A 25,720-nucleotide genomic window follows, 5' to 3' on the forward strand; every position below is an offset into this window, starting at 1 on the left:
CTGTGTTGAGCATCTGTCCCCTGGTGGTCAGTGCACATCATAGCGACTGGTCATTCCACCGTTCGGTCAATTTGCATATTAGCCTTTTATTACATAGGATGACAGTGTTTTTTTAAAATCCTCAGACATTCTTACTGACTTTAGAGAGAAGGGAACGGAGAGGGTGGAAAGAGAGAGATAGAGAAAAATATTGATGTGAGAGAGAATCATCGATCCATTGTCTCATCCGCACCCTGACCATGGATGGAACCTGCAACCTAGGTATGTGCCCTGACCAGGAATCAAACCTGCAAACTTTCAGTGCACTGGACGACACTCCAACCAGCTAGGCCACACCGGCCAGGCCTCATGTGAGAGTTTGTGATGAGGTTTCTAGAAATAAAATTGTCACATAATAGCAGAATAGACTGTATTATGTTTTGTTTGTATATGTGTGAATTACATAAAAGAATAACCATTATCATTCTACAATGCAGCCATTATATTCAATACATTTTCCTATGTTAAAATTATTTGAAAAACCATATTCTAGTTTATGGAGAAATAAAAGCCCATTGGGATATTGATTAAAGTTTAATTAATCCTAACTTATAAAATAATAAAGAATTGGTGTCTTGTCACTATTCAGATTTGTAATTCAGGAAATGTATGTCTTTCCAGTTACTAATCAATAAGGTTTATAGTTTTCCTTAAATAGGAAAGCTCAAGATCCCAGGTATTTGGGATTGTTTTGTTGTTGTGACTGGGTTATGTTTCCTTTGAAATATATTTTCCTTCAGCAGTGGCTGTTTTAGATTTTTTATTTCATAACCAGCCTTTTCATTGAATTTAGATAAACTGATCCTGTTTTTCAGTTGAACATGTTGGGATGTCCTAGGGCAGTGGTCGGCAAACTGCGGCTCTGTTGACTAATGAGTTTGCCGACCACTGTCCTAGGGTATGCACCAGAGTGTTATAAATAGTCCCAGGAAACTGGAGACGGTAGTTCTTAGTTTTCCCTTTGTTTTTACTTTGCTGAAGGCAGTTGACCTGAGCCTAGGAGTTGATTCTCACATTTCCTCCTCTGGCCCTCCCTGAACTTCTGGAAAGTCTGACATTGTGTAGTGGCTACAGGGAGGTCACCGCTCCTGGCTAAGATGGCATGACTGAGTGTTCCTATTCTTGGGCCTTCCTTATCATATGGCGTCTATTTTAAATTCTTTGTGCGTAAGAAACAGACTTATCCAGATTTCCCTCAGAACTGGCAGTTTATGGCAGGGACGTGCGGAACATGAGCTTCTCTCGGGCCCCAGACCCCTGGCCTGGGTGTGTGTCGTCTCATAGGAGTCACAGCAGAGAGGCAGTCTTGAAACCAGTTCCTCCTCGGAGATCGTTTGAGGAATGTTTAGAGGCTGCTTGGCATTTTCTGTTTAAATTACAATCTCTTGCTCCTTTTTCCAGGCGACAGAAACAGACACAAAAATCCAAGTGTGCACCCGGGCCTACCATCTACTTGTGGGAAAACTGGGCTTTAATCCAAATGACATCATATTTGATCCTAACATCCTCACCATTGGGACCGGGATGGAAGAACACAGCTTGTATGCTGTTAATTTTATCAATGCAACCAAAGTCATTAAAGTGAGTCTGGGTGATTTCTCTTCTGCACAGGACATTGCCCACATCTACCACGCGGCTCCAGTGAGTCGTTTGAACTTCATGAATATGTATTTATTGGCTGGGAATGTCGACATTCTTGCTCTTAGGTAGTAAATTGGTTTTCTGAAATTTAGGGCCCTTTATTATTTTTCTTTTATGTTATTTTGAACTGAAGTGTAACACCTACTGCAGAATATATAAAAATAGGGTATAATAATGAATTCTAAGGCATATAGTAGCTCTCATTCAGGTCATGAGTAGAACAAGCAAGGCTTTTCAGTGTTTCCTGATTCAGTGTTTGTGGTGACTGGTAGATCATAATCGCCACAAATAATGAGAATCCACTGTCTAAAGAGTTGTCCTGTTTCTGAGCTTAATAGAAATAGAATCTAAGATTCTTACGCCTTTTTCCTCACCCAACTTCCTTTTAAGGATTCACCTGTGTAGTTGTAGCTGTCCTTTGTTCATTTGTATTAATGTATAATATTCCATGGTGTAACTGTTCCATAGTTAACTGTTTCGCTGTTGACAGACATTTGGTTTGTTCCAGTTTTGGGACATTGCGCCCCATGCAGTGTGAGCATCCCTGTGTGTGTCTTGGGCACAGGTGCATGCGTGTCTCTGCAGTGTATGTGGGAAGCGGAAGGGTTGGTCATAGCAGACAGTGGAAGCTGTCTCCCTAAATGCTTGAGCTGGTCTGTGCTTCAGCCAGCAGTTCCACATAGACGCCTGGCCTTGTTCTAAGGTGTGATGGCAACCTTGAACTCGATGTGCTTTTTTTACTCTCCACTCTTTTATGTAAAGATTAAGGGATGTCATTGATGTTTTTGGCAAAATGGGGGAATCTTTTCACTTTTTTATTTTTGCCAGCAAACGTTACCTGGAGCCAAAATCAGCGGCGGTCTTTCCAACCTGTCCTTCTCCTTCCGAGGAATGGAAGCCATCCGAGAAGCCATGCACGGGGTTTTCCTTTACCACGCCATCAAGGTAGGGAGGGCGCCTGCTCCCTCCACCGCCAGCTTTACCCAGGCCAGGGGTTCGCAAACCCGCAGGCCAGCCGAGCCTGCTGCCCGTTTCTGAGAGTCTTAGTGGAGCAAAGCAGCAGGCGCTCCGTTGTCTGTGTGTTTCTGTGCTACAGCAGCAGGCCTGCGCCCTGGCGACAGAGACCACGGCCTAAAACATTTCCTGTCCGGCCCTTTACAGAAAAAGTGTGCTGACCCGATGGAGGGTGCCCCGAAATCCTCACTGTTCTCTGTGTTGCCCCCAGTTTGGCATGGACATGGCGATCGTGAATGCAGGGAACCTCCCTGTGTACGACGACATCCACAAGGATCTCCTGCAGCTCTGTGAGGACCTCATCTGGAACAAGGACCCCGAGGCCACCGAGAAGCTCCTGCGTTACGCCCAGGTAGGAAGCGCGAGCGCGTTCTGACGGCGGCTTTCCTGTCTGAATTGATGGCTCAGGCATGGTTATGAGACCCTCCTTGTAGAACAGGAGCAAGGATCTAGCTCAGCCTTGGGCAAACTATGGCCCGCGGGCCAGATCTGGCTGTTCTATCCGGTTCTCTTGCTCTCCCCTCCACTCCTTTACTTTGAATTTATATTAGTTCACACAAACACTCCATCCATGCTTTTGTTCCGGCCCTCCGGTCCAGTTTAAGAACCCATTGTGGCCCTCGAGTCAAAAAGTTTGCCCACCCCTGGTCTAGTCACAGCTTTGGATCATGGAAGATTTGTATAGGGCGCTCTAGAGAAGGCGTTGTGGTGAGGCAAGGGGAGAGAAATAGGCCACATGTAGGCTGTTCAGTATTCTGATGTTTGTTTCCATTTATTTTGAAATGTGAAATTAACTTTTCTCACACCAAAGCAATGCAATTCTAGAAAATTTACAAAACCAACTATCTCTACATGCTCGTTTGGTAACCTGTTTAGCATAAAAGAAGGGTAAGACATAGATTTTTGCTGCCACATAGTTCAGGAAGGACCTGTTGTGCCCATCTCTCTGTCCTCATTTCCGTTAAGACTCATGGCACAGGAGGGAAGAAGGTCGTGCAGACCGATGAGTGGAGGAGCGGCCCCGTGGAAGAGCGCCTGGAGTATGCCCTTGTGAAGGTGAGCTCTGGGGCACCGCGCAAGGAGGGGGAGCTCCAGGGCCGAGGCCCCTCATCCCTGCCTGAGAGGTCGTAGGGGTGGGGCTACAGCCAAGGAGACTCCCCAGACCCCTTCCCAACCCCCACCCCACTTGGCAGTGTCCAGAGACATTTTTGGGTGTCACAACTGGGGTGGGAGGTGTTGCTGGATCCAGTGGCCAGGCATGCTGCTGAACATCCTGCAGTGCGCAGGCCCGCATGATGAAGAATTATTCAGCCCCAAATGTCAGCACCGCCACACCTGAGAAACGCTCTCCTAGACCAAGTTGCTGTCATTCCATCAGAAAGCAAGTCCTGGCTCTTTTGCTGGTAATTGTAATATCAGGCAAGACTCTCAGTCTCCCAGCTTTAGTGTCCTCATTTGTGAGTCTGGAGAATTTCAGAGTTCTATTTTTTGGGGGACTCTAGAATTTAACTTTGAACTTCAGATTCACATGTTTCAGGTTGTGGAACTAGCAAGCCACAGCCAAGGATCTCTGAGCTGGCGGAGCTGGAGGATGGGGCTCGAACCCTGAAGGCTGGACAAGTCAGCAGAGGCTCCCTGGCTCTGAACTTTGCCTACAGGTCCTGCCCCTGGTCTTTCCTACCCAGCCCTAATTTTGCAGAGAGAAGCGCGGATTTCACGGGAGCTCTTTATTAATGTGTAATCTGCTAAGCCACGACAATAAAAAGTACATTTTATTATTAATTTGAACTTTACTTATTAATGCTCCTTCTCTCACTCATAGCTCACTTTCCTGAGTACTTAGTGTCAAAAAAGCCCTTAATCATCACTCTGTGTAGGCATCTCATTTAATCCTTGGCATAACCATGTGAGGCAAGTACTACATGATACTGTGACTTAGGAAACGGGGCCTTAATGAATCCCCTGAATTGGTGATAGGAGCCAGGATTTGCAAAACCTGTACTCTGAGCATTTTCATGACTCAAATAATTTGTGGTTGGCTGTTTATATTTAAGTCACTGTTTTGTATGATTTCCCCTCCCCCCCCCTTATTTTTTTGCAGGGCATTGAAAAACATATTATTGAGGATACTGAGGAAGCCAGGTTAAACCAGGACAAATACCCCCGGGCTCTGCATATCATTGAAGGGCCTTTGATGAATGGCATGAAAGTTGTTGGTGATCTCTTTGGAGCCGGAAAAATGTTTCTGCCTCAGGTTGGCAAAAGATGGGGGGACATTTTCACGATTGAAAGAAAAAGTCTTTGTCTTTTAATAAATGTGGTTGCATCTGTTTCTCAGGTTTTAATTTTGACAAGAGCTCAGGGGCATTGAGATCTGGTCATTTGTTTCTCTAAATGTATTTAGGGGTGATGGCAACAAAAATGCATCGTTAGGGTGGTGTGGAGGTTAGAGGTCATCTGCAAATCATTAGCTTCTCATCTTCATGTGTGATCTTCTGTACCCCTTCTTACCCCCAACAACCATCTACCCCCCCCCCGATTAAAATAAAACCCAAGATGAATGTAAAGTTAATAATAGTCACAATTTACTTGACTAACCAAAATTCATCTTTTAAGCTGCATATTTTGGAAAAGTTATTACCATTTTAAATAGTGATGTACATTAAATATGTTTGGAATAAAACCAGAACTCTCAGCAGCTACTAATCACATCGGTAAACAGCTGGTTGTTCAGCTGTCTGGGTTTGGGGTCTACAAAAAGCTCCGGTGTGGCTGAGCTGAGGTCAAAGCATGCACCCTTAATTCATGTAACATTTCCCAAGCAGCCAAGAGCAACTGTGTAGGTGGTTCCATAAAGATGCCTAACTCTGTGTGTTCTTCCCAGGTTATCAAGTCAGCTCGGGTCATGAAGAAGGCTGTGGGCCACCTTATTCCCTTCATGGAAAAGGAGAGGAAAGAAGCTCAAGTGCTTTCTGGCACAGTCGAAGAAGAGGCAAGTCATTTGTCCCGGCCTGTGGTCCCTGCGAGGAACTCCTCAAAGATTTCCTGGAGTGGAGTAGGGACTAGGGGGCTGGGCTGTGCTCGTCATTGAGGTAAAGTAGGGAAATGATCTCTGCCCTGGACAGGCCGCTGCGTTGGTTGGAGTGTCCCATGCACCAAAGGGTCGCCGGTTTGATTTCTGGTCAAGGGCATGTACCTGGGTTGCGGGTTTGGTACCCAGGTGGGGAGCATACAGAGAGCAGCCAATTGTTTCTCTCTCGCATAGATGTTTCTCTCTCTCTCTCCCCCTTCGGCTCTCTGAGCATGCCCTTGGGTGAGGATTTAAAAATGCCAGCACTGGTCAGGCGCTGGAGAACTAGGCGGTCTGCTCTAAAATGACCACAGCCGTGTTTAGCTGCTTGTCTTGCTCTCCAGGATCCTTACCAAGGCACCATCGTGTTGGCCACCGTGAAAGGCGACGTGCATGACATCGGCAAGAATATAGTTGGAGTCGTTCTCGGCTGCAATAATTTTAGGTAAGTCCCACTGCCTTCAATCACTTTCTCATCTATAATAATAAAAGTATAATATGCTAATTAGACCGGACAGCTGAACAACCTTCCGGACGTCCTTCTGGATGAAGCCAGGCCTGTAAGGGCTGAGTCCCTTGCACGAATTTCGTGCATTGGGTCTCTAGTTAAAAAATAAAAGCATTAACAGGGTAATTCTTTAGTGGGTGGGAGGTTCTGGCAGTGGATATTAGAGGCTATCTTCAGTGTCTTTTTGCTGTGTTTTCAAATTTTCTACATTGAACACACCTTTTCAAATGATACGTTAATAATGATCAAACCTGTTGTATGTTCAATAAGAACAAAAAGAAAAGTAAGAACTATTCAAGAGGGTCACAGCAACCAAGAGGCTTCCTGAGAATTAATCTAGGGCCACAGAGGCTCTCGTAACCAGAACACTGGGCTCCCACCGTGGCCAGAGGCATGCGGCGTACTTCCCATTCCCTCGCAGTGAATTGCCCTACTTCAGAGCTGAGAGCTGAGAAGACCGGCTCAGCGGGGTTTTATAGGAAGGTTTGACTGTACAATTCCCTTCCCTTTGCTTAGACAGGACCACGCAGGCTTCTTGGTAATGATGGATCTAGAGCTGGGAATGTATACAAGTAAAATCCCTTTCTGACACCTCGCATTATAGTGACTAACTGTGCATCACAAACTCTTTCCTTGTGAGAGCTGATGACCTTTAGTAAGTGCATGTTTTGCTCCATTTTTAACACGTTCTTTATACTCAGAAGCCTAATGTAACGAAGTAATGCCTTCTCTGGTCCCCGTCCAGCCAACAGCCCTTCTGAGTTACAGAGAGAGACTGGCTGCAGCGGCAGCTCTGCCCCTGGGGGTTCCTCTGCTGTCGGGACAGTTAACCTTAAAGGCCCCTGTGTCCTCTCAACGTGCCTCTCCCGCTCTGTGTTCAGGCTGGTTAAATGCAGCCAAGGAGCGTTCAGGAAGGCTGGTCATCTGCTGTGTGCCATGCATTGTACTTGAGACACCAGAATGATTCTGTTGCCTTGACTCCATTCTAGGAGTTTACTGTTTATCAGGCTAAATGGCCAGGCACATACTCAACTGTGGTAACGGGACAAGAACTGTTGGAAAGGTGACTTGTCGGTAAACTTCGTATAGCATTCTTGAGCTATCCTTGTCCTGTGTTTATCACTTTTTGCTTTGAAAAGTGAATAAGTAGCTAGGAATGTTTTTCCTGCAGTAGAGGTATTTTAAGGGCCAGGGCAGGCTGTGGCATTCCTCCAGGGCCCAGCAGTTGTGAGCACTGCCTATTAGACCCGGGCTTCCCTCCAGCACACCCAGCTCCTGGGTCTCCTGCACTGAAGTCCTCTGCTAGCAGGTCTAACCAGGAGAAACATCTGCTGTGAAACTTTGTTTCTTTTACCAAACAGTGAATGTGCAAACTTTTCTGTCAGGTCTAACACCCCTTTGGGTCTCCTGCCTTAGGCAATGGCCTCCTGGCATTGGGGCGTTTGATTTTGTGGTGTCGGCTAGTGGACCTGGTGTCAGCCCTGGAGATGTGCCTCATGTAGTCAGGTGTGCTTCTGAGCATCAGTGGCCTAGGCTGGGTGCCTGGGTGAATCACCCAGCTAGTGAGGGAGTCCAGCTAACCACCCAGTACCAAGTCCTCATGCACCTTTCTTGTTCCTAGTTCTTTGCCCCTGATGCAGTGGATCTCATGAAATGCCTAAAATTTTTTCTTTGTGGGGGAAAAATGTAAAGAGGGCTAAAGGCAATAGTGCTGTCTAGACAGAAAGCATATTTTTCATGGGGATGATGCAATAGAGCCTGTGATGTCGTTCACCTAATAGTAAAAAAGCCTTTCAAAATGAGAAGCAACAAGCGCTTATTGAGACAAAAAGAATAGCTACTTGGGAATCATTAGTTCAGCTAATAATGTTCTGCTTTGGAGACAAACACAAAGGGCGTTTATGAGAAAGGGAAGGGGAACGCTTACATCCATAGAAGGAAGACATTTCTGTTGGCGCAGGTAACACAGTGACCATGATTCTAAACAATGTTTTTAATTTTCGGCTCAGTAAGCATTAGTCCAGTAGTCATAATGTCTGCTTTTCTGTTACACTTGCAAACAGTTCTTTGGGAAACAACGTTGCTTAGGCCCAGTCCAGAGGTTATTTTGCCCGTTTAACTTTCCCAAGATTTGAGGACTGAGTCATGCAAGGCAGCGCCTGTGTGCTGGCAGACCCGGCTCCACTGTGAAGGGGCTCTGTTTAAACGATTGCTTTCAGCTCAATGCAGTTTGAGAATGTGACTAGATCTAAGGATGTATCCACCTGGAATCTATGACTACTAACCTTTGTTTACCACTTCATATTTATATTGAGCTTTTCTAGAATTGATTTTTCTGTCTTTTGTTGATTTTTTTCTTTCATCCTTTTTATTTTATCCTTTTTATTTTTATGGTTTTGATCCTGCTCTGCCTGCTTTAATTATTATATTTCTCATTTACATGGTAGTTGAACTTGTGGTTGTCAGTATTTAGTGACTCCAGTTTACATCAGAGCAGTATTTGATGGCTGAATAACAATGTTCATTTCAGCCTTGTCGCTAACACATTCTCTTTCACTTTCTCACGTCCCATTTCTGCACATCAGAGTCATTGACTTGGGGGTCATGACTCCCTGTGATAAGATACTGAAAGCGGCTCTTGACCACAAAGCAGGTACAGTGCAACCAAACGGGGCATTTCCTTTCGTGTCTGTCTCTCAGGGACTAGTTTGACCTGCAAGAGTGGGGGCTAGGGGAGCATTCAGATAGTGACGTGACGGCTCCTCCGTGGGGGCCACTCTCAGTGCCACGTATGATGGGTTGAGAAGGTGAACAGGGAAAGGAAACCCCGTGTAGCCCTGAAGAGGGGAATGAGACAGCCTCTTAGAAGAGAACGGTGTGTTAGACTTTGCTCCGTGTGCAGTGTTTATGTTTCTTCACACACTGTGACATGTTCAAGTCTGGGACTTCATAACTAACAGTGTATTCTAGTGCCCGGCTCACCAAAAGTACATTATTGCAACTTTAAGCGACAAACCATATTTACTACCAAAAGCAAACAATAAAGTGAGGCCCCCAGTTAGAAAAGATGTCTTAGAATTAGAAATTGGGAATCCATATTACTTCTTATAGTCTTTATTACCCAAGTTTTTTAGATGAGTCTTCCTCCTTTTCCTCCTTTTCTGTCATCGCTTTCTAATTTGTACTTTTTTCCTTTTTTAAAATAACAGATATAATTGGCCTGTCAGGACTCATCACTCCTTCCCTGGACGAAATGATATTTGTTGCCAAGGAGATGGAGAGATTAGCTATAAAGATCCCGTTGTTGATTGGAGGGGCCACCACTTCGAGGTAAGTCCTGCTCAGGAGCTCTGTGCTTCATTCACTTCCCATCCTCAGGAGGACAGTGTCTGAGGACAGTGGCAAGACCTGAGTTGCTTTTTCCTGTGCTTGTTGTTAGTACACAGTCTCCTCACGTGTAAGCACGTGCACTTTTCGGCCTTCCCTCGGACAAGAGCACGCATCTGAGAAGCCTTTGTGATCCCCGCCCTTTGCCTTCCTTTGCATTTTTTTCCTTAACCCTCTCACCTGCCATTCAGTTCCTGAGATTTATAATGAGCACTTACTCCTCTCGAAATCAAACTCAGTGGAGAAGCTGTGTTTCGGCCCAAAGACGTGGCTTGAACTTCGGCCACTCCCTGTCTTGAAGCCGGAGTCTGAGTAACTCCAGGTTCCCTTGATGAAACTCCCAACCCGTGACAGTAGAGACAAAGCGAGAATGAACCAAAGACTCACTTTGGGAAGTTGTTTTTGAAAGGGGCAAGCTTTGGGTTAAACAACTTAAAGAGGAGAAGGTTCAGATTTGGTCACATGATCATCATTCAGTTCGTCAGATTTTACCTGGGGTCATAATCACATTTGGTGAGAAATGTGTTAATTATGTGTGAGACTTTTCATTATGCCCCATACAGTCACTTTGTCAGGGAATAATGCCCAGTGGAGCATTGAACTTGACAATCCCATAAAGAATTCAGTTTATTTTTCTGATACAAAAATACACTAGAGTCCAGCCAGCGTGGCTCTGGTTGAGCGTCGACCTATGAACCAGGAGGTCACGGTTTAATTCCTGGTCAGGACACATGCCCGGGTTGCAGGCTCGATCCCCAGTAAGGGGTGTGAAGGAGGCAGCTGATCCATGATTCTCTCTCATCATGGATGTTTCTACCTTTCTCTCCCTTTCCCCTCCTCTCTGAAATCAATAAAAATATATTTAAGAAATACACTAGAGGTCTGGTCAGAGAAACTCTAGAATTCTTTTTGCACAGTTCCTTCAACAACTGTATGTTAAGCCATTTGTGTTACTCGGGGTTCTCCAGAGGATACACACAGACCCACAGAGGGAGAGCCATGGGTTTTAGGAATTGACTCATGAGATTTGGGAGCTGCCGGGGGTGAAATCTTCAGGGAGGGTGGGCGGCTAAGACCAGACAGAGCTGCTGTGGCAGAGCCAGGTCCACAGGCATCTGGGGGTGGGTGTCCTTCCTCGGGCTCCTCACTGTCTTCTCTTAGAGCCTCTCACTGACTGGATGCGGCCCACCCACGTGTGGGAGGCATCTGAGTGTTACATGTCTTTTATCCAGTCATTGCTTTACATGCTTGAGGACTCAGTGGCGTGGCTGTTGCTGCTCACATTAGAAACAGGTTTGTTTTTCCACCAAGAATTTACCCTCCAGGACCAGGGGAAGGGATGTGACTGACCGCTGTGACTGGGGTTTCAGGGAGCCTGGTCTCGGGTCACTAATGATTGTGCTGTGAGTATTTCTTAGCTTAGTAAAGAGGATGGTAGCGGAACTTATAGATTACTGTCAGGATGAAATACCTTTTAAAACCACAGGTGTGAAATAGGATGAACAACGAAGTGAGCAGATGTAGTGAAATGCATTGCGAGTTACATAAATGTGATGCTGGTTTCAAAACAAGGACCACTTCTTATGGTCGGACACCACACTCAAGTTCAAGATGAGGAAACCCCATTGCTGCTGGTGCAAACTGGAACATTTCCAAGTCATCCATTCTTTTCTACCTTTTACCAGATGAGCCACCAGATGAAAGAGGTGTTTTAAAAAGCGTTCAGAAGCAGCACAGCCAGCCTCGCCCTTCACTGTGTTAGGTATTAGTTGGACCAGCAGACCTGTAGCCTGGGCCGTCGCTTAAACATTCAGCCATCAGGGCAGTGTGATTTGCACTGTAGGTAATGGGGCAGTTTTAAGGATTCCAGGGTGTTTCCTCCTCAGTACTAACATTTCCAAGTTTGGCAGTAGGGATTTGGGACTGAGCCAAGGTCACGAAATGTTTTTGTTGCTTTTGCGTCTCTGTGTGTTGTGTTGCATTGACTTAGGGCCTGAGATTCCTTCCTGCAAGTCCACGGTGAGGGTGGGCCAGGGCCTGGCGGTGTCTCCCAGGGACAGGGCACAGCCGCAGAGAGTGGTCCTGCCTCGTGTCTGGTTCTCGGGGGCCCTGGCTGTACCCCACCTTATTTGGAGGAAGACACTCAACTTCGTTCAGACAGGCTGCTACGAGTGCGAGGTCCCAGACTCGTCCTGGACCTGCTGGCAGGGGCTTGAGGACAGACTTCTTTATAGCCTGGAACAACAGACCCCCGCCCCCCCTTTTCCCATCTTAGGGTGGGGAGCAAGTCATTCTGTTTTACAAGGGAAATTTGACGTTTCCCTGGAAAGCACTGTGGAAACGCAACGGTCCTGAACAAGAGTGGGTTAGGGAGTCAGCACTAGTGGGTATGTTTTTCTCCTGACCTCTCTCTCCAGAACCCACACGGCGGTGAAAATCGCACCGAGGTACAGCGCGCCCGTGATCCACGTCCTGGACGCGTCCAAGAGCGTGGTGGTGGTGAGTGTGTCGTGAGGAGAGGACAGAGAGCGCTGAGCGTCAGGGCTGTCACCCAACACCTATTGATTTTTGTCCAACTCCACTAAAGATGTGGAAGAGAGCTCATGGCTTCTGATGGTGTCACTGTCACTGTGTGCGTTGCTGGAAAGGTGCGGTGAGCGTGCCCTGGGCTTTCAAAGTCCCCATCCTGAACTTGCAGCGGGAGGGCTGGCTGAGTGACAGGAATGGTGGGACCAGGACACCCTTGACCTGGACACCACCCCAGGGAGAGAGAACCCAGCCATGTAGAATTATTTTCAGACACAGTGTACACTCTCTGAACTCCATGCCAGAGCGAAAGGAATGTGGAATTTTTTTAAATGACCTGTTTCCAGTTCAGAAAACATTTAGTTATTGCCCTGGCCATTGTGGCTCAGCTAGTTGGGTGGCATCTGGGCACTGGCAGGTTGCTGGTTCGATTCCCAGTCAGGGTACATGCCCGGGTTGTGAGCTCAATTCCTGGTGGGGGGTGTGCAGGAGGCAGCTGATTGACGTTTCCCTCTCATATCGACGTTTCACTTTCTCCTTCTCCCTTCCTCTAAAAATCAATAAAAATAGATATTTTTTAAAAACATTTAACCTGGAACAGGCCAGCTGACCCTTATGCAAAGAAAGAAAAACGATTGTGCAAGATCGGAACCTTCCAGGCCTACTGAGTTAACCCTTTAGTGCACAGCTAGGCAGGAATTAGCACAGTTGGTGAAGGGAGAGGAAATGGTGTCAACACGGGAAGGCTTCCTGGTGGAGGTGTCACCAGAACCAGCCAGTGTTGCCTGTTTTAACGGCTTGTGCTGCTCTGTGCCTTTTACTGACTTGCATCTTGCGTTTTCAGTGTTCTCAGCTCTTGGATGAGAATCTGAAAGATGAGTACTTTGAGGAGATCACAGAAGAGTATGAGGATATTAGACAGGACCACTATGAGTCCCTCAAGGTGAGTGACAAAAGCAGGGGGTAGCTGGTTTGGGTGATAAAACGATCCTACAGTTTTCTTTTTTTTTTTTTTTTTTTTTTTTTTAATATATTTTATTGATTTCTTACAGAGAGGAAAGGGAGAGGATAGAGAGTTAGAAACATCGATGAGAGAGAAACATCGATCAGCTGCCTCCTGCACACCTCCCACTGGGGATGTGCCTGCAACCCAGGTACATGCCCTTGATCGGAATCGAACCCAGGACCCTTCAGTCCGCAGGCCGACGCTCTATCCACTGAGCCAAACCGGTCAGGGCGATCCTACAGTTTTCAATGTGACTTTACTGTTTCGTGGAGGGTAAAGGTTTAGGAACATTTTAGAGAAGTCCTGTTTCCTAGTTGAGATCAGGGTTCTGTGTCTGAGTTTCTAATAATTTGTGGTTATATTAAAATTAATTTTCTTCACTCCTCCACACACGTATTGGGTAGTACGTATTGCATTAGGTATCAGGTGCTGTGCTCAGACCCGAGTGACGGGAATGAATAAAACATGAGCTCAGAGCCAGCAGGGGAGCGGGAACTGAAGCGGTGCTGGGCACACGCCACAGATCCTGTTTCCTGAGGAACCGGTGGGAGAAATGGCGATGGGACGGGAACACTGTGGCATCTCCCTGGTTCCACGCACGACTATTCCCGTCCCTGCCGACGAGCTTCCTTGGACATACTTTTGTGGTGGCAGCTATAAATCTAAGAGTCTGACTAAATGAGTCCTTTTTTCTCATAGGAGAGAAGATACTTAACCTTGAGTCAAGCTAGAAAGCACAGCTTCCATATTGACTGGCTGGCGGAGCCTCCCCCAGGTCCGTTTGGTGTTGAGCAGAGGGGGCCGCGGTAGGAACGGGGCTGAAGGGCTGCTTGCATTGACTTGGCTACAGAGTCAGACAGGCAGCTGGAGATTCCTGATTGTGTCTAATGATGATGGTGAGGGACCGTGACGATTGGAAAGAAAAGCACACAGTTCCACGTGCAGAGAAGCAGGCACTGTCCCGAGAGGGACCGCAGCCGCTCCGGGTCCCGGACACAGCTCTGCAGTGGGTGTGCTGGTCTCTGCCCACGTCCATCTGAGGACCGGAGTGTGGGGTCATAGTGGGGAGGCAGGAGGATTCAGTCTCTGCTGTCTGCTAAGCCCAGCTCCTCCCGGTGCTGGGGAGGGAAGCCCTCTCTGAAGCCTTCAGTGATTTCACGGGTGATGCGTTTTAGACTCGGGGCGTAAGAACAGTATCTTGGCATGTTCTTATGTACCCACTGCCACTTAAGTAGCTTACTGCCCATGTTGAAAACAAGACAGTACCATGTAGCGGTGGTTCCCTGCCCCCCCACCCCGGCCCCCCCCACCCCGGCCCCTGCAGGATCCTGAATTGGATGCCTCGGCTGCATGCATTCCCCTAGACCAGCCTTGGGCAAACTACGGCCCGCGGGCCGGATCTGGCTGTTCTATCCGGTTCTCTTGCTCTCCCCTCCGCTCCTTTACTTTGAATTTATATTAGTTCACACAAACACTCCATCCATGCTTTTGTTCCGGCCCTCCGGTCCAGTTTAAGAACCCATTGTGCCCCTCGAGTCAAAAAGTTTGCCCACCCCTGCCCTAGACTGTGACTGTGTGTGTCTGTAGCCGTAGGTGATAGAGATTTGTTGTTTCATGTCTTTAAACTTTATATTTATGTCTTTCCACAGCGACCTTTAGTTTAGTATTGTCCTCATTTGTACACGTGGAAGATTAACCCAAGTCTTTCTTTTTTTCTTGGGTGGAGTGGGGGTGGGAGGGTTGAGGGAAGATTCCAAGGGTGATGTAGTCAGTTGGCTACATGGGAGAATGGTGTTTTTTTTTTTGTTTTTTTTTTTAATATTTCTTTATTGATTTCAGAGAGAGGGGGAGAGAGAGAGAAAAATCAATGATGAGAATCATTGATGGGCTGCCTCCAGCACGTCCCCTACTGGGGATTGAGCCCGCAACCCAGGCATGTGCCCTTGACCTGGAATCGAACCTGGGACCCTTCAGTCCACAGGCCAACGCTCTATCCACTGAGCCAAACCAGCCAGGGTGGGAGAATGGTTTTATTAAAGATTCGCTGCAGAATGACTCCCTCTCCGTGGCAATGTGAAGTCCCCTCTGTGAAATGACTGTGGTGATCGAAGAGAGGCGGAGCGCGGGAGCCAGCAGGGCGGGTGAGGTGCGCTGCGCGGGGGCCCAGCCAGGCCCGCGTTCCTGCTGACGTCGGCTCTCCTCTCCTCTCCTGCAGTGGAGCCCACGTTTCTCGGCACGCGGGTCTTTGAGGACTACGACCTGCAGGCGTTGGTGGGCTACATCGACTGGAAGCCTTTCTTTGACGTGTGGCAGCTCCGGGGCAAGTACCCGAACCGCGGCTTCCCCAAGATATTTGACGACAAGACTGTAGGTTTGTGCGGTGCTTCCTCCTTCCTTCTCTGACACAAGCAAGCGAGACAGACCTCAGCCTGGGAGGCAGGGCAGGCTTCCTGGAGGAGGTGGTGTGTGAGCTGATTCTTGAAGGTTAAGTGGGAATTACTGAGGCTGGGCCTGGGGACAGGAGGAAGCACTGAAGAAAAGGGTCCCACTTAAGGGGGTTCCACATCCCCAGAGGCCCTGTGGGTCAGTGGCGTCGTACGTGCACGTGCGCATCGGCGCCGGGAGGGTTTGCCTGCTTTGTGCCACTCGGTGTGACAGACTGCTTTGGCGAGCCACAGGTTTGGCGCCTTGCCTTCATCAAGTGGAAAAATGTAAGCGGTGTGAGCTGGGGAGATAGATTGGGAGCTGCATTTAGCAGGAACCACGAACCGTCGCGGCCTCACCCTGAGTTTTGCTGATGACAAACACTGAGAAAGTATTTGAGGGGAAAGAGGTGTGAGAAAATGACAGGAGAGGGGAGTGGCTTTAAAGGAAGCACTGCTGGCCGTTCGCATCTTTGAGTTCTTACGATGCTCTCCTCCTAGGTGAAGAGGCCAGAAGGCTCTATGATGATGCCCAGAACATGCTGAGAGTTCTGATTGGGGAGAAGAAGCTGCAGGCCCGGGGCGTGATGGGGTTCTGGCCCGCGCAGAGCGTGCTGGACGACATCCACCTGTACCCCCCAGGCTCGGAGCCCCGGGCCGCGCAGCCCATCGCCACCTTTTATGGACTGAGGCAGCAGGTATGGGAGCGGGTGGGCTGCCACGGGCTGTCTCCTCTTCGGTGTAAGCGAAAAACGTAAATAAGAATTACGTCTGAGCTTTAGGTAGATGTAGCCTGACCCTGCTCCTCCCAGGTGACCAGTCACAGGCCTAGCCCGAGGCTTCTGTGAGGACGTGGAGAGAAGGCGGGGCCTCTCACACTGAGGGCGGGGCTGCCGGAGTCTCGGGGTAGAGGAGAAGCCCCGCACCGGCCTGGGTGGTCACACATCACCTGTGTACATGCGTGTTATTAAAGTGGGCTGGTGGCTTCTCTTTCAGGGGAGACAGCCGGGACCAGCCTTGGCTGAATGTGTACAGGGGCCAGATGCTCACAGGGCTTTGAGGGACCGTCTTGTTTCATTTCCACGCAGCCTTGTTTAGGGGCGCTGTGTGTGTGCCGCAGAGGACAGGAAGGAGGTGGACATTGTGCTGAGTCCACAGCTTGGAGGGGAGCCCAGCCTGTCCTCACCCCCCGGCTGTTCCGTCACAGCCCCAGCTTCTGTCGGCGTCGGGAGAGCAGGCCCAGTGCCACACGGCCTCCCTCACATGTCCCCACCTTGCACAATGCAGATATGATATGCACGTCCCTTGAGCTGCTATAAAAAAATCGTCGTCTTAATCAAGAATTGGAACCAGAGCTCACCAGAGTTATTAACAAAGGGCTGCAGTAAATTAGTCTTGCAAAGTTTTGCTACCATTTCAGTCATTTAGAAGTGATAGTGTTGCTTTTAATCATAACCACACCATAACTCATAGTGACAGGTATTTTTACTCTAACAGCATCTGTAGAGATTCTTAGCTGAGGACATTAAACAGCACATGACAAGGGAAATGGGCGGCCACGTGACTATTGCACTCAGGCCAGACACCCTGGATGTAGATAGGGTCTGCTCTGGGGAACTGGCGACTTTCCTTTCCCAGGGTCACTAAGGTCACAAACCTCCTGGCCCCGTGTTGCATCCTGCAGGTCCCGTGTCCTCTGATCTGCTTTCAGACCCGAACCCTTTGTGTCCAGTCTGTGATGGCTCAGTGTCCTTGTCACCCACTCAGGTGGGTGTTTCAGGCTGCTTTCCCCCAGCACTGGAGAGGTTCTGCCGCAGCGGGTCCTGCTCGGGAGTCTGTTCTGAGCGGCTCTGCTGCCGTCCCCGCGGCCGTGCGGGGGCTCTGCGCCCTGTGCTCCTTAGGCCGGAAGCTCTGTCTCCCCTGGCATCGTGAGCGCAGAGCAGCTGATGGCAGCTCAGCTGGCGAGCAGCTCCTCCCTGTGGAGCTGCCCTGGCTCCTGGCATCTCCGGGTCCTGCAGTGTCTCGCCCACAGGCAGGGAGACTGCTTGTTTCCGGAACCAGCGAGCACATAGCTCCTCAGCTGCTGGGTCGACCACTCATCCATTGATTGACCAGTCCTAGTGCCACGTGGTGGTCACGGGCGTACCCTGCAGGCTGCCGCTCTCTGACCCTGAGCTAGTGGCTCAGGCTTGTCCACCTCAGGTTTCTCGTCGGGAAGTAGAGCTGATAGCCTCACTTCCTTCAGAAGGTTGTTGAGAGGATTCGATTAGTTCATTCACCTAAAGCAGTGGTCGGCAAACTCATTAGTCAACAGAGCGGCAAACCGTGGCCGCAGTTTGCCGACCACTGACCTAAAGCATCAGGAGCAGTGCCTGGCATAGCGTAAGCATTACTCAGTAAGTATTCGTTATTAGGTGTTCATGGTCTCAGCAAAATTACTGCTGGTGAAATATGTTTAAGGTCTTACTTGTCAGCTTAATGGCAGGGAAGAGTCAGTCATCAGCTGAAAATGGAAAATGGGAGAGGCACCTGGCCTGGGGAGAGGGCCACATTTTAATTGGAATCAAGGGAAGAAGCAGATCCTGCCGAGTTCTGGTTTCGGGCCAGTCCAGGGCCCCCTCAGCTGTCTCCTGAACCACCACCCGTGGGCCGCCATGCCTGTGCTGCTGGCTGGCAGCTGGGTAGCCCGCTGTTGATGCAGAAGTCGAGGCTTACATATGGGTTTAATGTTGATGGTGAATAGAAAACGCTTTGGGGGGAATTTCTATCTTGAATGAATGTTTAGGTTCCAGGTCCTAGCACAGTGCTGGTGGCCTCAGTGAACGTGCGGTTAGTTTGTAAATGAGCAGATGAACTGGTTTCTTGACTGTGTATGCCATGTCGTAGTTTAAAAATCTCATTTCACTTGTTCAGTCCACAAATTTGTATGGAATGTCATGCACTCTTCTAAGTGCTGCGGTGTAAGTGCACAAAATGGACACCCCTGTTCAAACCTGTATTATTACCTGTATTGCTGTCGGCTGTGTGGTGCCACGTCCCTGCTCATGCCCCCCTTCCCCCCGGATTTCAGGCAGAGAAGGACTCCGCCAGCACAGACCCGTACTTCTGCCTTGCGGACTTCATCGCGCCGCTGCACTCGGGCCTCCGGGACTACCTGGGCCTGTTCGCTGTCGCCTGCTTCGGGGTGGAGGAGCTGAGCCGCGCCTACGAGGAGCAGGGTGACGACTACAGCAGCATCATGATCAAGGCGCTGGGAGACCGGCTGGCGGAGGTAGGGCAGCCATGCCCTGAGGACAGAGGCAGGGTGGGGGCCCGAGAAAGCACCAGGGAGGAGGCATCCCGGGGGCCAGGCAGACTGGCTCTGACAGCACACAGCTTTAAACCGTGTGGTCTCTCACTGTTCTCCCACATCACCTTCTGGGCAGAGGGACCCTTCGATGGTGCTACGGCTGGAGTCACCCTGAGAACCTCGACTTGATTGTCTTAGTTCTCACGTCTCCGTTTTCTGTTGTGACGTGACTTCCTGAGGAGCCTGAAAAATTAAAACCAGACTCTTGTTCAGAACTCCAGTTCTAATCCTGGGATCCCCTCTGGGGTCCTCCTCTGCATGCAGTGAGTGAGCTGAGCTCTGGGGGGGGGTCCCTCCCCGTTTCCTGAGGCCAGTAGTGGAGAAATGAGCAGCTGGAATGGTCCCAGCTTTTCTTTCTGGCCCCAGTGCGCTGTAGAAGAGCCTTCAGGAAAATGTTGACATTAAAGAGCTTAGAATCCTTGGATCATTAACTGTGGAACTTCAGTGTCCAATTTGAGGCCAAAACTGAGCCAGCAGAGCAACTAATGACACTACAAAGGGGTTGAGAATCCAGCTGTGCCCTCTTGCAGGGTCTCCCCTGGCTGGTCCAGGCAAGGGCGCCGCCCGCCTGGCGTTGATGGAGGGGAGCAGGCACACTGATGCCCGGGCTCTCGCCTCTGCCTGACCGCCCCTTGTTCTGGGTGCCAGGCCTTTGCGGAGGAGCTCCACGAGAGGGTGCGCAGAGAGCTGTGGGCCTACTGTGGCGGCGAGCAGCTGGATGTCGCCGACCTGCGAAGGCTGCGCTATGGGGGCATCCGCCCGGCGCCTGGCTACCCCAGCCAGCCCGACCACACCGAGAAGCTCACCATGTGGAAACTGGCCGACATTGAGCAGTGCACAGGTACGTGCCAGGAAGTGGTGCCTGCTTCTATTCAGTGGATGCACTTCTATCCACATGCCGCCCCGCTGCCAGGCCTGTGCTGGGCACCGAGCGTATGAGCATGTCTCCTGTGTTGCTCTCTGCAGGCATTCGGTTAACCGAGTCATTGGCAATGGCGCCTGCTTCAGCCGTGTCCGGCCTCTACTTTTCCAATTTGAAGTCCAAATATTTTGCCGTGGGGAAGATTTCCAAGGATCAGGTAAGCTAGCTGTTCCCTGATACGTGGCTTCCCGGGGTGGGTCCCTGTCTTATTTTAAGTGAACTATAGAATCTATTGTATTTCACATATAAATGAGAATAAAATGTGAAGGAAAGGATAAAGACATTTACCTCAGTTAAGGTCCTGATTCTGGCCCTCTCATTTACATGCACACTCACATGTGTGTGCACACATACATGCATGCACACGCTCAGCCCCCAGCCAGCTTCTAAGATTTAAATATTTACTACATGTTGTTTCCTGCCCATAGCTTAGACAACTTAGTGAATAGACAACTATTCCTCTCCATTTAACTCAGCTAATAAGACATGAAATAGAAGGTACTTAATGTTTCTGGGCAGATCCTGTGGGAACCTCAGTTCAAAAAGTCGTATTATTTTGGTCTAAGAAGCTGCTTTTTACCTTTCGCAGGTTGAGGATTATGCTCTGAGGAAGAACATGTCTGTGGTCGAGGTCGAGAAATGGCTTGGACCCATTTTGGGATATGACACAGACTGACTTGCTGTGTTTTACCTTTTCTGTACTTGATGATCCTCAAGAGAATATAGTCCAGAGTCCCTTAAGGAAACCGCAGCACACAGGGCCACACACATGGGCGACATCTGCGCGGCTTTGTGTCCCGTAGTTCGGTGAACCCTAGAGGAGCAGCGTCTCCCCTGATGCCTGGGAACAAGCTGCTGTGTGTGACCTTCGGACAGCAGCACCCGGGGGCGTGTGCTCGGGGATGAGCTGGAGATGGGAGCCTGTGCATTTCGCAGCAAGTCAGCCGGCTGTTTTCATTTTTACCTGGGACCTCGGAGGACACTTGGTGGTGTTTTTTCTCTCGGAAACAAGGCTGGGACTCCGTTGAATAGAGCACATCACCCTGTGGCAAAATGGCACTGTGAGCGGTGGGGCGTTTTAACCCAGTGGCTGCCACAGTAGACTCTGACAGGGAAGAAAGGATAACTGCTCTTTCATCTTCCAAAGGCTTATTTAAAGGATGGCAGACATCCCTTTGGCAAAGGCACTCCGTAACTGCTGGCTTGTCAGAAAGACTCCAGCTGTTTGTATTCGTGTGGTCAAATACAGTCATGCTCTCTTAGCATTTTGTCCACTCATGATTCCATGTTTCTTAGCCCTAAGGTAAAAAAAGGTGGGAAGAGAGAGGGCTGTTAGGGCAGTTAACATCTCTCTTAGTTGTTTTCAGAAGCTGTGTGTAGTGGAAACTACACCAGCATGAGAAAGGATATAGAAATCATGAATAAGAACAAGTTGGAAATGAAGAATATCATATCTGATAACAAGAATACACTGGAAGGAAGTGAAAGTAGGCTGGATGAAGTGGATGATCAGATCAGTCATTTGAAAGACAAGATAGAAAAAAATAAAAAAGAATTAAAAAGAACATTAGTTTAAGGGAACTCTGGGACAATATGAAACATAACAGCGTCCACATCATGGGGATACCAGAAGGAGAAGAAAGTGAGCAAGGTATAGAGAACCTCTTGGAAGTAGTGACAGAAAACTTTCCTAACCTTGTGAAAGAAAAAGTCACACGAATATATAAGACTAACCAACGGATGCAAAACATTGGGGGGTGAGGGCATGTATGGGAGTGGGGTGGGGGGGGCAATGGTAAGATATGTACACATATAATACCTTAATAAAAATTTGAAAAAAAAAAAAAAAAAAGAAAAACTGCAACTGAAAAAAAAAATATTTTAAAAACAAACAAAAAAAAAAAAAAAGAAAAAAAGAAAAAGTCACACGAGTTCAGGAAGCACAGAGGCCCAATCATGATGAACCCAAAAGAGACCCACGCCAGGACTTAGTGAAACAGAAACCCTTCACTTGTATTTACCTGTGTTTACCTCCTCTCCGTGGGAAAGGGACATACTCATGTCTAGGCCACTTCAGACAGGCCCAGCCCCTCTCTCCCTGCCCCTTGAGAAGATGGGAGGGCCCGTGTGATTTGTGTTAAGCCATCGCTCCCTGACCACAGAACTCCTTGCTCGGGTCCCAGGACTGAAACATAGCAAAAGGCCAGTGGAGAGCTGGGCAGGGCGCGTAGTGCTGGGAACAAGGAGGGAGACACGGAGGCTCTGGCCGCGTGTCAGGAGAGCCGCAAGCCCGTCACTCAGCCGCATGGAAGTCAATGTGAGGAGTGCTATTTGATGATAAAGCTGCAGCACCAGCAACAGCATCCATTCCCTTGTCACTTTCCTTGCTGTTCAGAATTGCAAAAAATAATCACATACCCACACACGTGTATTTTTAGCTTTGTATCTCAAAGCACTTGGCAAGCTGAAAATTCAGGCACCCGCCACCTGCCACGACCAGCTTGTGACTCACAGGAACGCAGCCTCTGTGAGACAGCAGCTGCCCTGTAGCACAGGCGAGGCCACGGAGGACTGGACCGCACCTGAGGACGAGTGACTGTGGGGAGGCGGCAGGCGGGATTCTAAGCAGCCGATATAAGGAGCCAGTGGTAGGATCCCAGCAGCAAACATGGGCCGCACAGCCTCATCTCCCCTGAAGCGCCTTGGATGCTTTCATGACCCCAGGAGCCTGATTCCTGCACCAGGCAACTGCCAGACCCAGAAGACAAGGAAACACACACCACAGTCGTCCTGCATGGAGTCGCCTGTGTCCAGGTGGCTGGGGGGCTGGGCTTACACAACAGGATCCATGAAAGCCCACAGCTTCCACGGTCAGAGTTTGACATGCAATTTAAAGGCGGTGAGCAAATGTGGCCGCCACATGCTCACCTTTCCTGCAGCCGTTTGCCTTCACTGGGTTTCACTGGCCCACTGTGGTGGTCGCAGTCGAAAGGCTCAGACTTACCCAAACAAATCAGAGTTTGTCAGAATGACGTCTTAGATCTTTGCCTTCCATCTCAGAGGTTTAGAGTGGAAAGCTGAAAAGTGCAGGCAGTGAGAGAGCACCTGTGACCTCTGATGTCCTCCTCTCCCCACGGTTGTCTTCTGGCCAGTGAGTCACCAGAGGGAGGACCGGGCCCGGCTGTGTGGAAGGGAGATGCACAGAGCTGTTGCGTTGGGCGCCCGGCCTATCTCAGGATGTCACCCTGCTTTGCATTGTCTGTCACCCCCTCCTGCCGACAGGCCTGTGCTCACGAGCTTTGGCAAAGTTGTCAGAGGGCACAGTTTCCTGTCCCTGTGCCCTGAGGCAGTGCCTCTGCAGGGTGGCCTTGTCCCCTCCTGGCTGTGGCCTCTGTGACCTCACTTCCCAGGAGGAGGAGGAGGAGGGTGGGTCCTTTGAGCTCTGTGTTGTCTAATCGGGGGTCAGCCCCTCACCAGCAGAACACTCCCCAGAACGGCCCCGTGTGGCCCAAACTCGCAGCTGGGGAGGAGGTAGAAAACAGTCCCTGATGAGTAAAAAGCCTCAGATGGCACCACAAGTACAAGACCGAGAGTGAACCCTAACGCACGCGGTGGGACAGCGACATGTCAGTGCAGGGTTATTCCAAAGACTTCTCACAGAATCTCACAGCAATCCTATAAAGCGGAGGGAAAACTACTCACCCTCATGTGACCAGTGGCCCAGCTAAGGGCCCCGCCCCAGTCACCTGACAACGGCCTCTCTGGTGCCGGCACAGCTCACCCAGGTTGGGAACCTGCTCATTTCCGAATCGTTTAGATTTTGTGTCTCCCGTTTCTGGATGGTAGTTTTTCTTCTCACTGGGAACAGTTCTCCTCACCAGTTGGAGCACTCTTGCAAAAAGGGGTTATTTATATTCAAAATCACTTCAGATACTCACAGAGCGCAGAGTTGGTGTTTTTTTTTAAGAGCCTGACAAATGAAAACATTTTTCTCTGTGTCTGACTGATTTACCAGCATTTAAATGCTACTGTTGTCCACTTTCTAGACAGGATCCTCTGAAAGGGGAGGGTCTGGTCTGGCTTTATGTTATAACTCACCTTTGGTTTTCGTGCACGAGGTGTGTCTGTGTGTGTGTGCTGGCTCTCACAGTCCCACACACAGCTCCTCGGGGTATAAATAGAACGCTATCTTGAAAGTCATTCTAATTGGGTGACTGTAGTATGGAGTGTGGACCACGTCTCTCCCCAGGTTGGTTTTGCTGTGTCACAGGACGAGGGCAAGGACAACGGGCACTCCCACCACGCTGTTGTCTATCACCCTCGCTTTTTCTGCCCAACTCCCCACGTGGGCCTGGACCCAGTCCCGCTCCTGTCCCCACCGACCCACGGAGGGAGGAAGGTGTGAATGGCTCCGTCCCCTCCCACAGGATTCAGCGTAAATACTGAGCGGGGTCCCAAGTGACACCAGGGGGACCCAGCGGCCTCCAAGGGCCCTCCACTTTTTCTCCCAATATGGGGCACTCTATGGGTCGGTGTTGGCTGGACCCTCAACCACCGTGTCTGTCCTCCTACGAGGTATCTGGTGCAGTAGGAACCCAGTAAGTCTGGGAGCCAGGCACCCCACTGAACAGGTCCCGCTGATGACTGAGTGTTGAGGCTGTTCCTGACCTTGACAGTGAGGTCGCTGCCCGCTCTGTATCCAAGACTCCGTGACCCCTGGTGCTGTGGCTTGCCAGGAGGCGGGGCCTTAGGAGCTACCTTCCAGGGCTTGCTGGGGGCCCCGCTCCCAGTGACCCTGTCAGCACCACATGGCTGGTCACAGGCCACCACACCTGTGCCCCCGTCCCAAGTTACGATGTGGGCGAGGCAGATCCTACCAATGACAGCAGGGGTGCCACTGCCAGGGATTGAGTGGACGCATTTCCCTCCAGTTTCGCTACCCAGACAGGGTCGGTTAGTCTGGGTAGCGCACAGGGAAAGCTGGAGTTCAACTCCAAGTCCGCAGGAAGCCAACTCACACCCTCAGCTCTTCCAGGGCGACTTCCAACGGGATTGGCTTTCCTTTACTTCCCACAACTACCTTATTCTTTGAGACTCAGGAAGTAAAACGTACGGGTCACACGAGCAGGAGTTTCTTTGTCTCATTTGCATTATATCTTTGCCCTGAACAGACCTCCTTCCCTTCCTCCCTCCTTCCCTTATTTTAATTCTCGCCCAAGGATATTTTTCCCATTGATTTCTAGAGAGAGTGGAAGGAAGGGAGGAGAGACACACATAATATTACCTCCCACACGTGCCCCGACCATTTGTGCCCTTGACTGGGAATCGAACCTGTGATCCTTGGGTCTGAGGGCCTACGCTCTAACCACTGAGCCAAACCAACTATTTATTTTTAATACTTTTCAAAGCGCCTGGCTCAATGCTGTGCACATAGTGGGTCCACAGTAGAGACGGAGAAACATTGGTAGAGCCACGTTCCTAAACAGGGAAGAGACGGTGGGGCCCAGCGCAGACTCGGTCCCAGAATCTGTGCTCCTGGCGCAACCAGTCCTGATGGCCCGAGAGAGGCCGGGAACTTGGCAGCGCACGTCCCGTCTGCAAATAGTGCTCACATGCTGACGTCTCGCCCTCTGTAAACATTTCTTTTTTAGAACCAGCTCTTAATTCCTACACCCCTTAGTGTGTCCCTAGTTTCTTGAGAAAATATCTGCCCACATTCTCCAGTCACAGGGGATGACTCAGGCCAGGGATCCGGCCGTTCAGGGCCGTAGCTGCCTTCCTGCCCCTAACCCTTAGGCCCCAGCCCGCACAGTGAGCGGACCCCCTCGCCCCCCG

The 25,720-nt window shown here is 49.7% G+C and overlaps 1 protein-coding gene across 2 annotated transcripts in view; it reads left to right on the forward strand.

Moving 5' to 3' along the window:
- Window positions 1-21,423, forward strand: part of MTR (5-methyltetrahydrofolate-homocysteine methyltransferase) — a 48,444-nt gene extending 27,021 nt beyond the window's left edge. For both annotated transcript variants that reach the window (XM_080651121.1, XM_080651122.1), the window contains 18 exons: window positions 1,441-1,620; window positions 2,509-2,625; window positions 2,906-3,046; window positions 3,661-3,750; window positions 4,796-4,948; window positions 5,579-5,686; window positions 6,109-6,209; window positions 8,858-8,925; window positions 9,482-9,602; window positions 12,077-12,158; window positions 13,030-13,128; window positions 13,891-13,966; window positions 15,407-15,562; window positions 16,116-16,312; window positions 18,685-18,885; window positions 19,612-19,804; window positions 19,930-20,042; window positions 20,475-21,423. In XM_080651121.1, coding sequence (XP_080507247.1) covers window positions 1,441-1,620; window positions 2,509-2,625; window positions 2,906-3,046; window positions 3,661-3,750; window positions 4,796-4,948; window positions 5,579-5,686; window positions 6,109-6,209; window positions 8,858-8,925; window positions 9,482-9,602; window positions 12,077-12,158; window positions 13,030-13,128; window positions 13,891-13,966; window positions 15,407-15,562; window positions 16,116-16,312; window positions 18,685-18,885; window positions 19,612-19,804; window positions 19,930-20,042; window positions 20,475-20,561 — 2,283 coding nt within the window. In that variant the 3' untranslated portion in view covers window positions 20,562-21,423. The remainder of the gene's footprint in view (window positions 1-1,440; window positions 1,621-2,508; window positions 2,626-2,905; window positions 3,047-3,660; window positions 3,751-4,795; window positions 4,949-5,578; window positions 5,687-6,108; window positions 6,210-8,857; window positions 8,926-9,481; window positions 9,603-12,076; window positions 12,159-13,029; window positions 13,129-13,890; window positions 13,967-15,406; window positions 15,563-16,115; window positions 16,313-18,684; window positions 18,886-19,611; window positions 19,805-19,929; window positions 20,043-20,474) is intronic.
- The last annotated feature ends 4,297 nt before the right edge of the window (window positions 21,424-25,720 follow it).

The sequence above is a fragment of the Plecotus auritus genome (assembly GCF_963455305.1).
Source record: "Plecotus auritus genome assembly, chromosome: 14".
NCBI lineage: Eukaryota > Metazoa > Chordata > Mammalia > Chiroptera > Vespertilionidae > Plecotus > Plecotus auritus.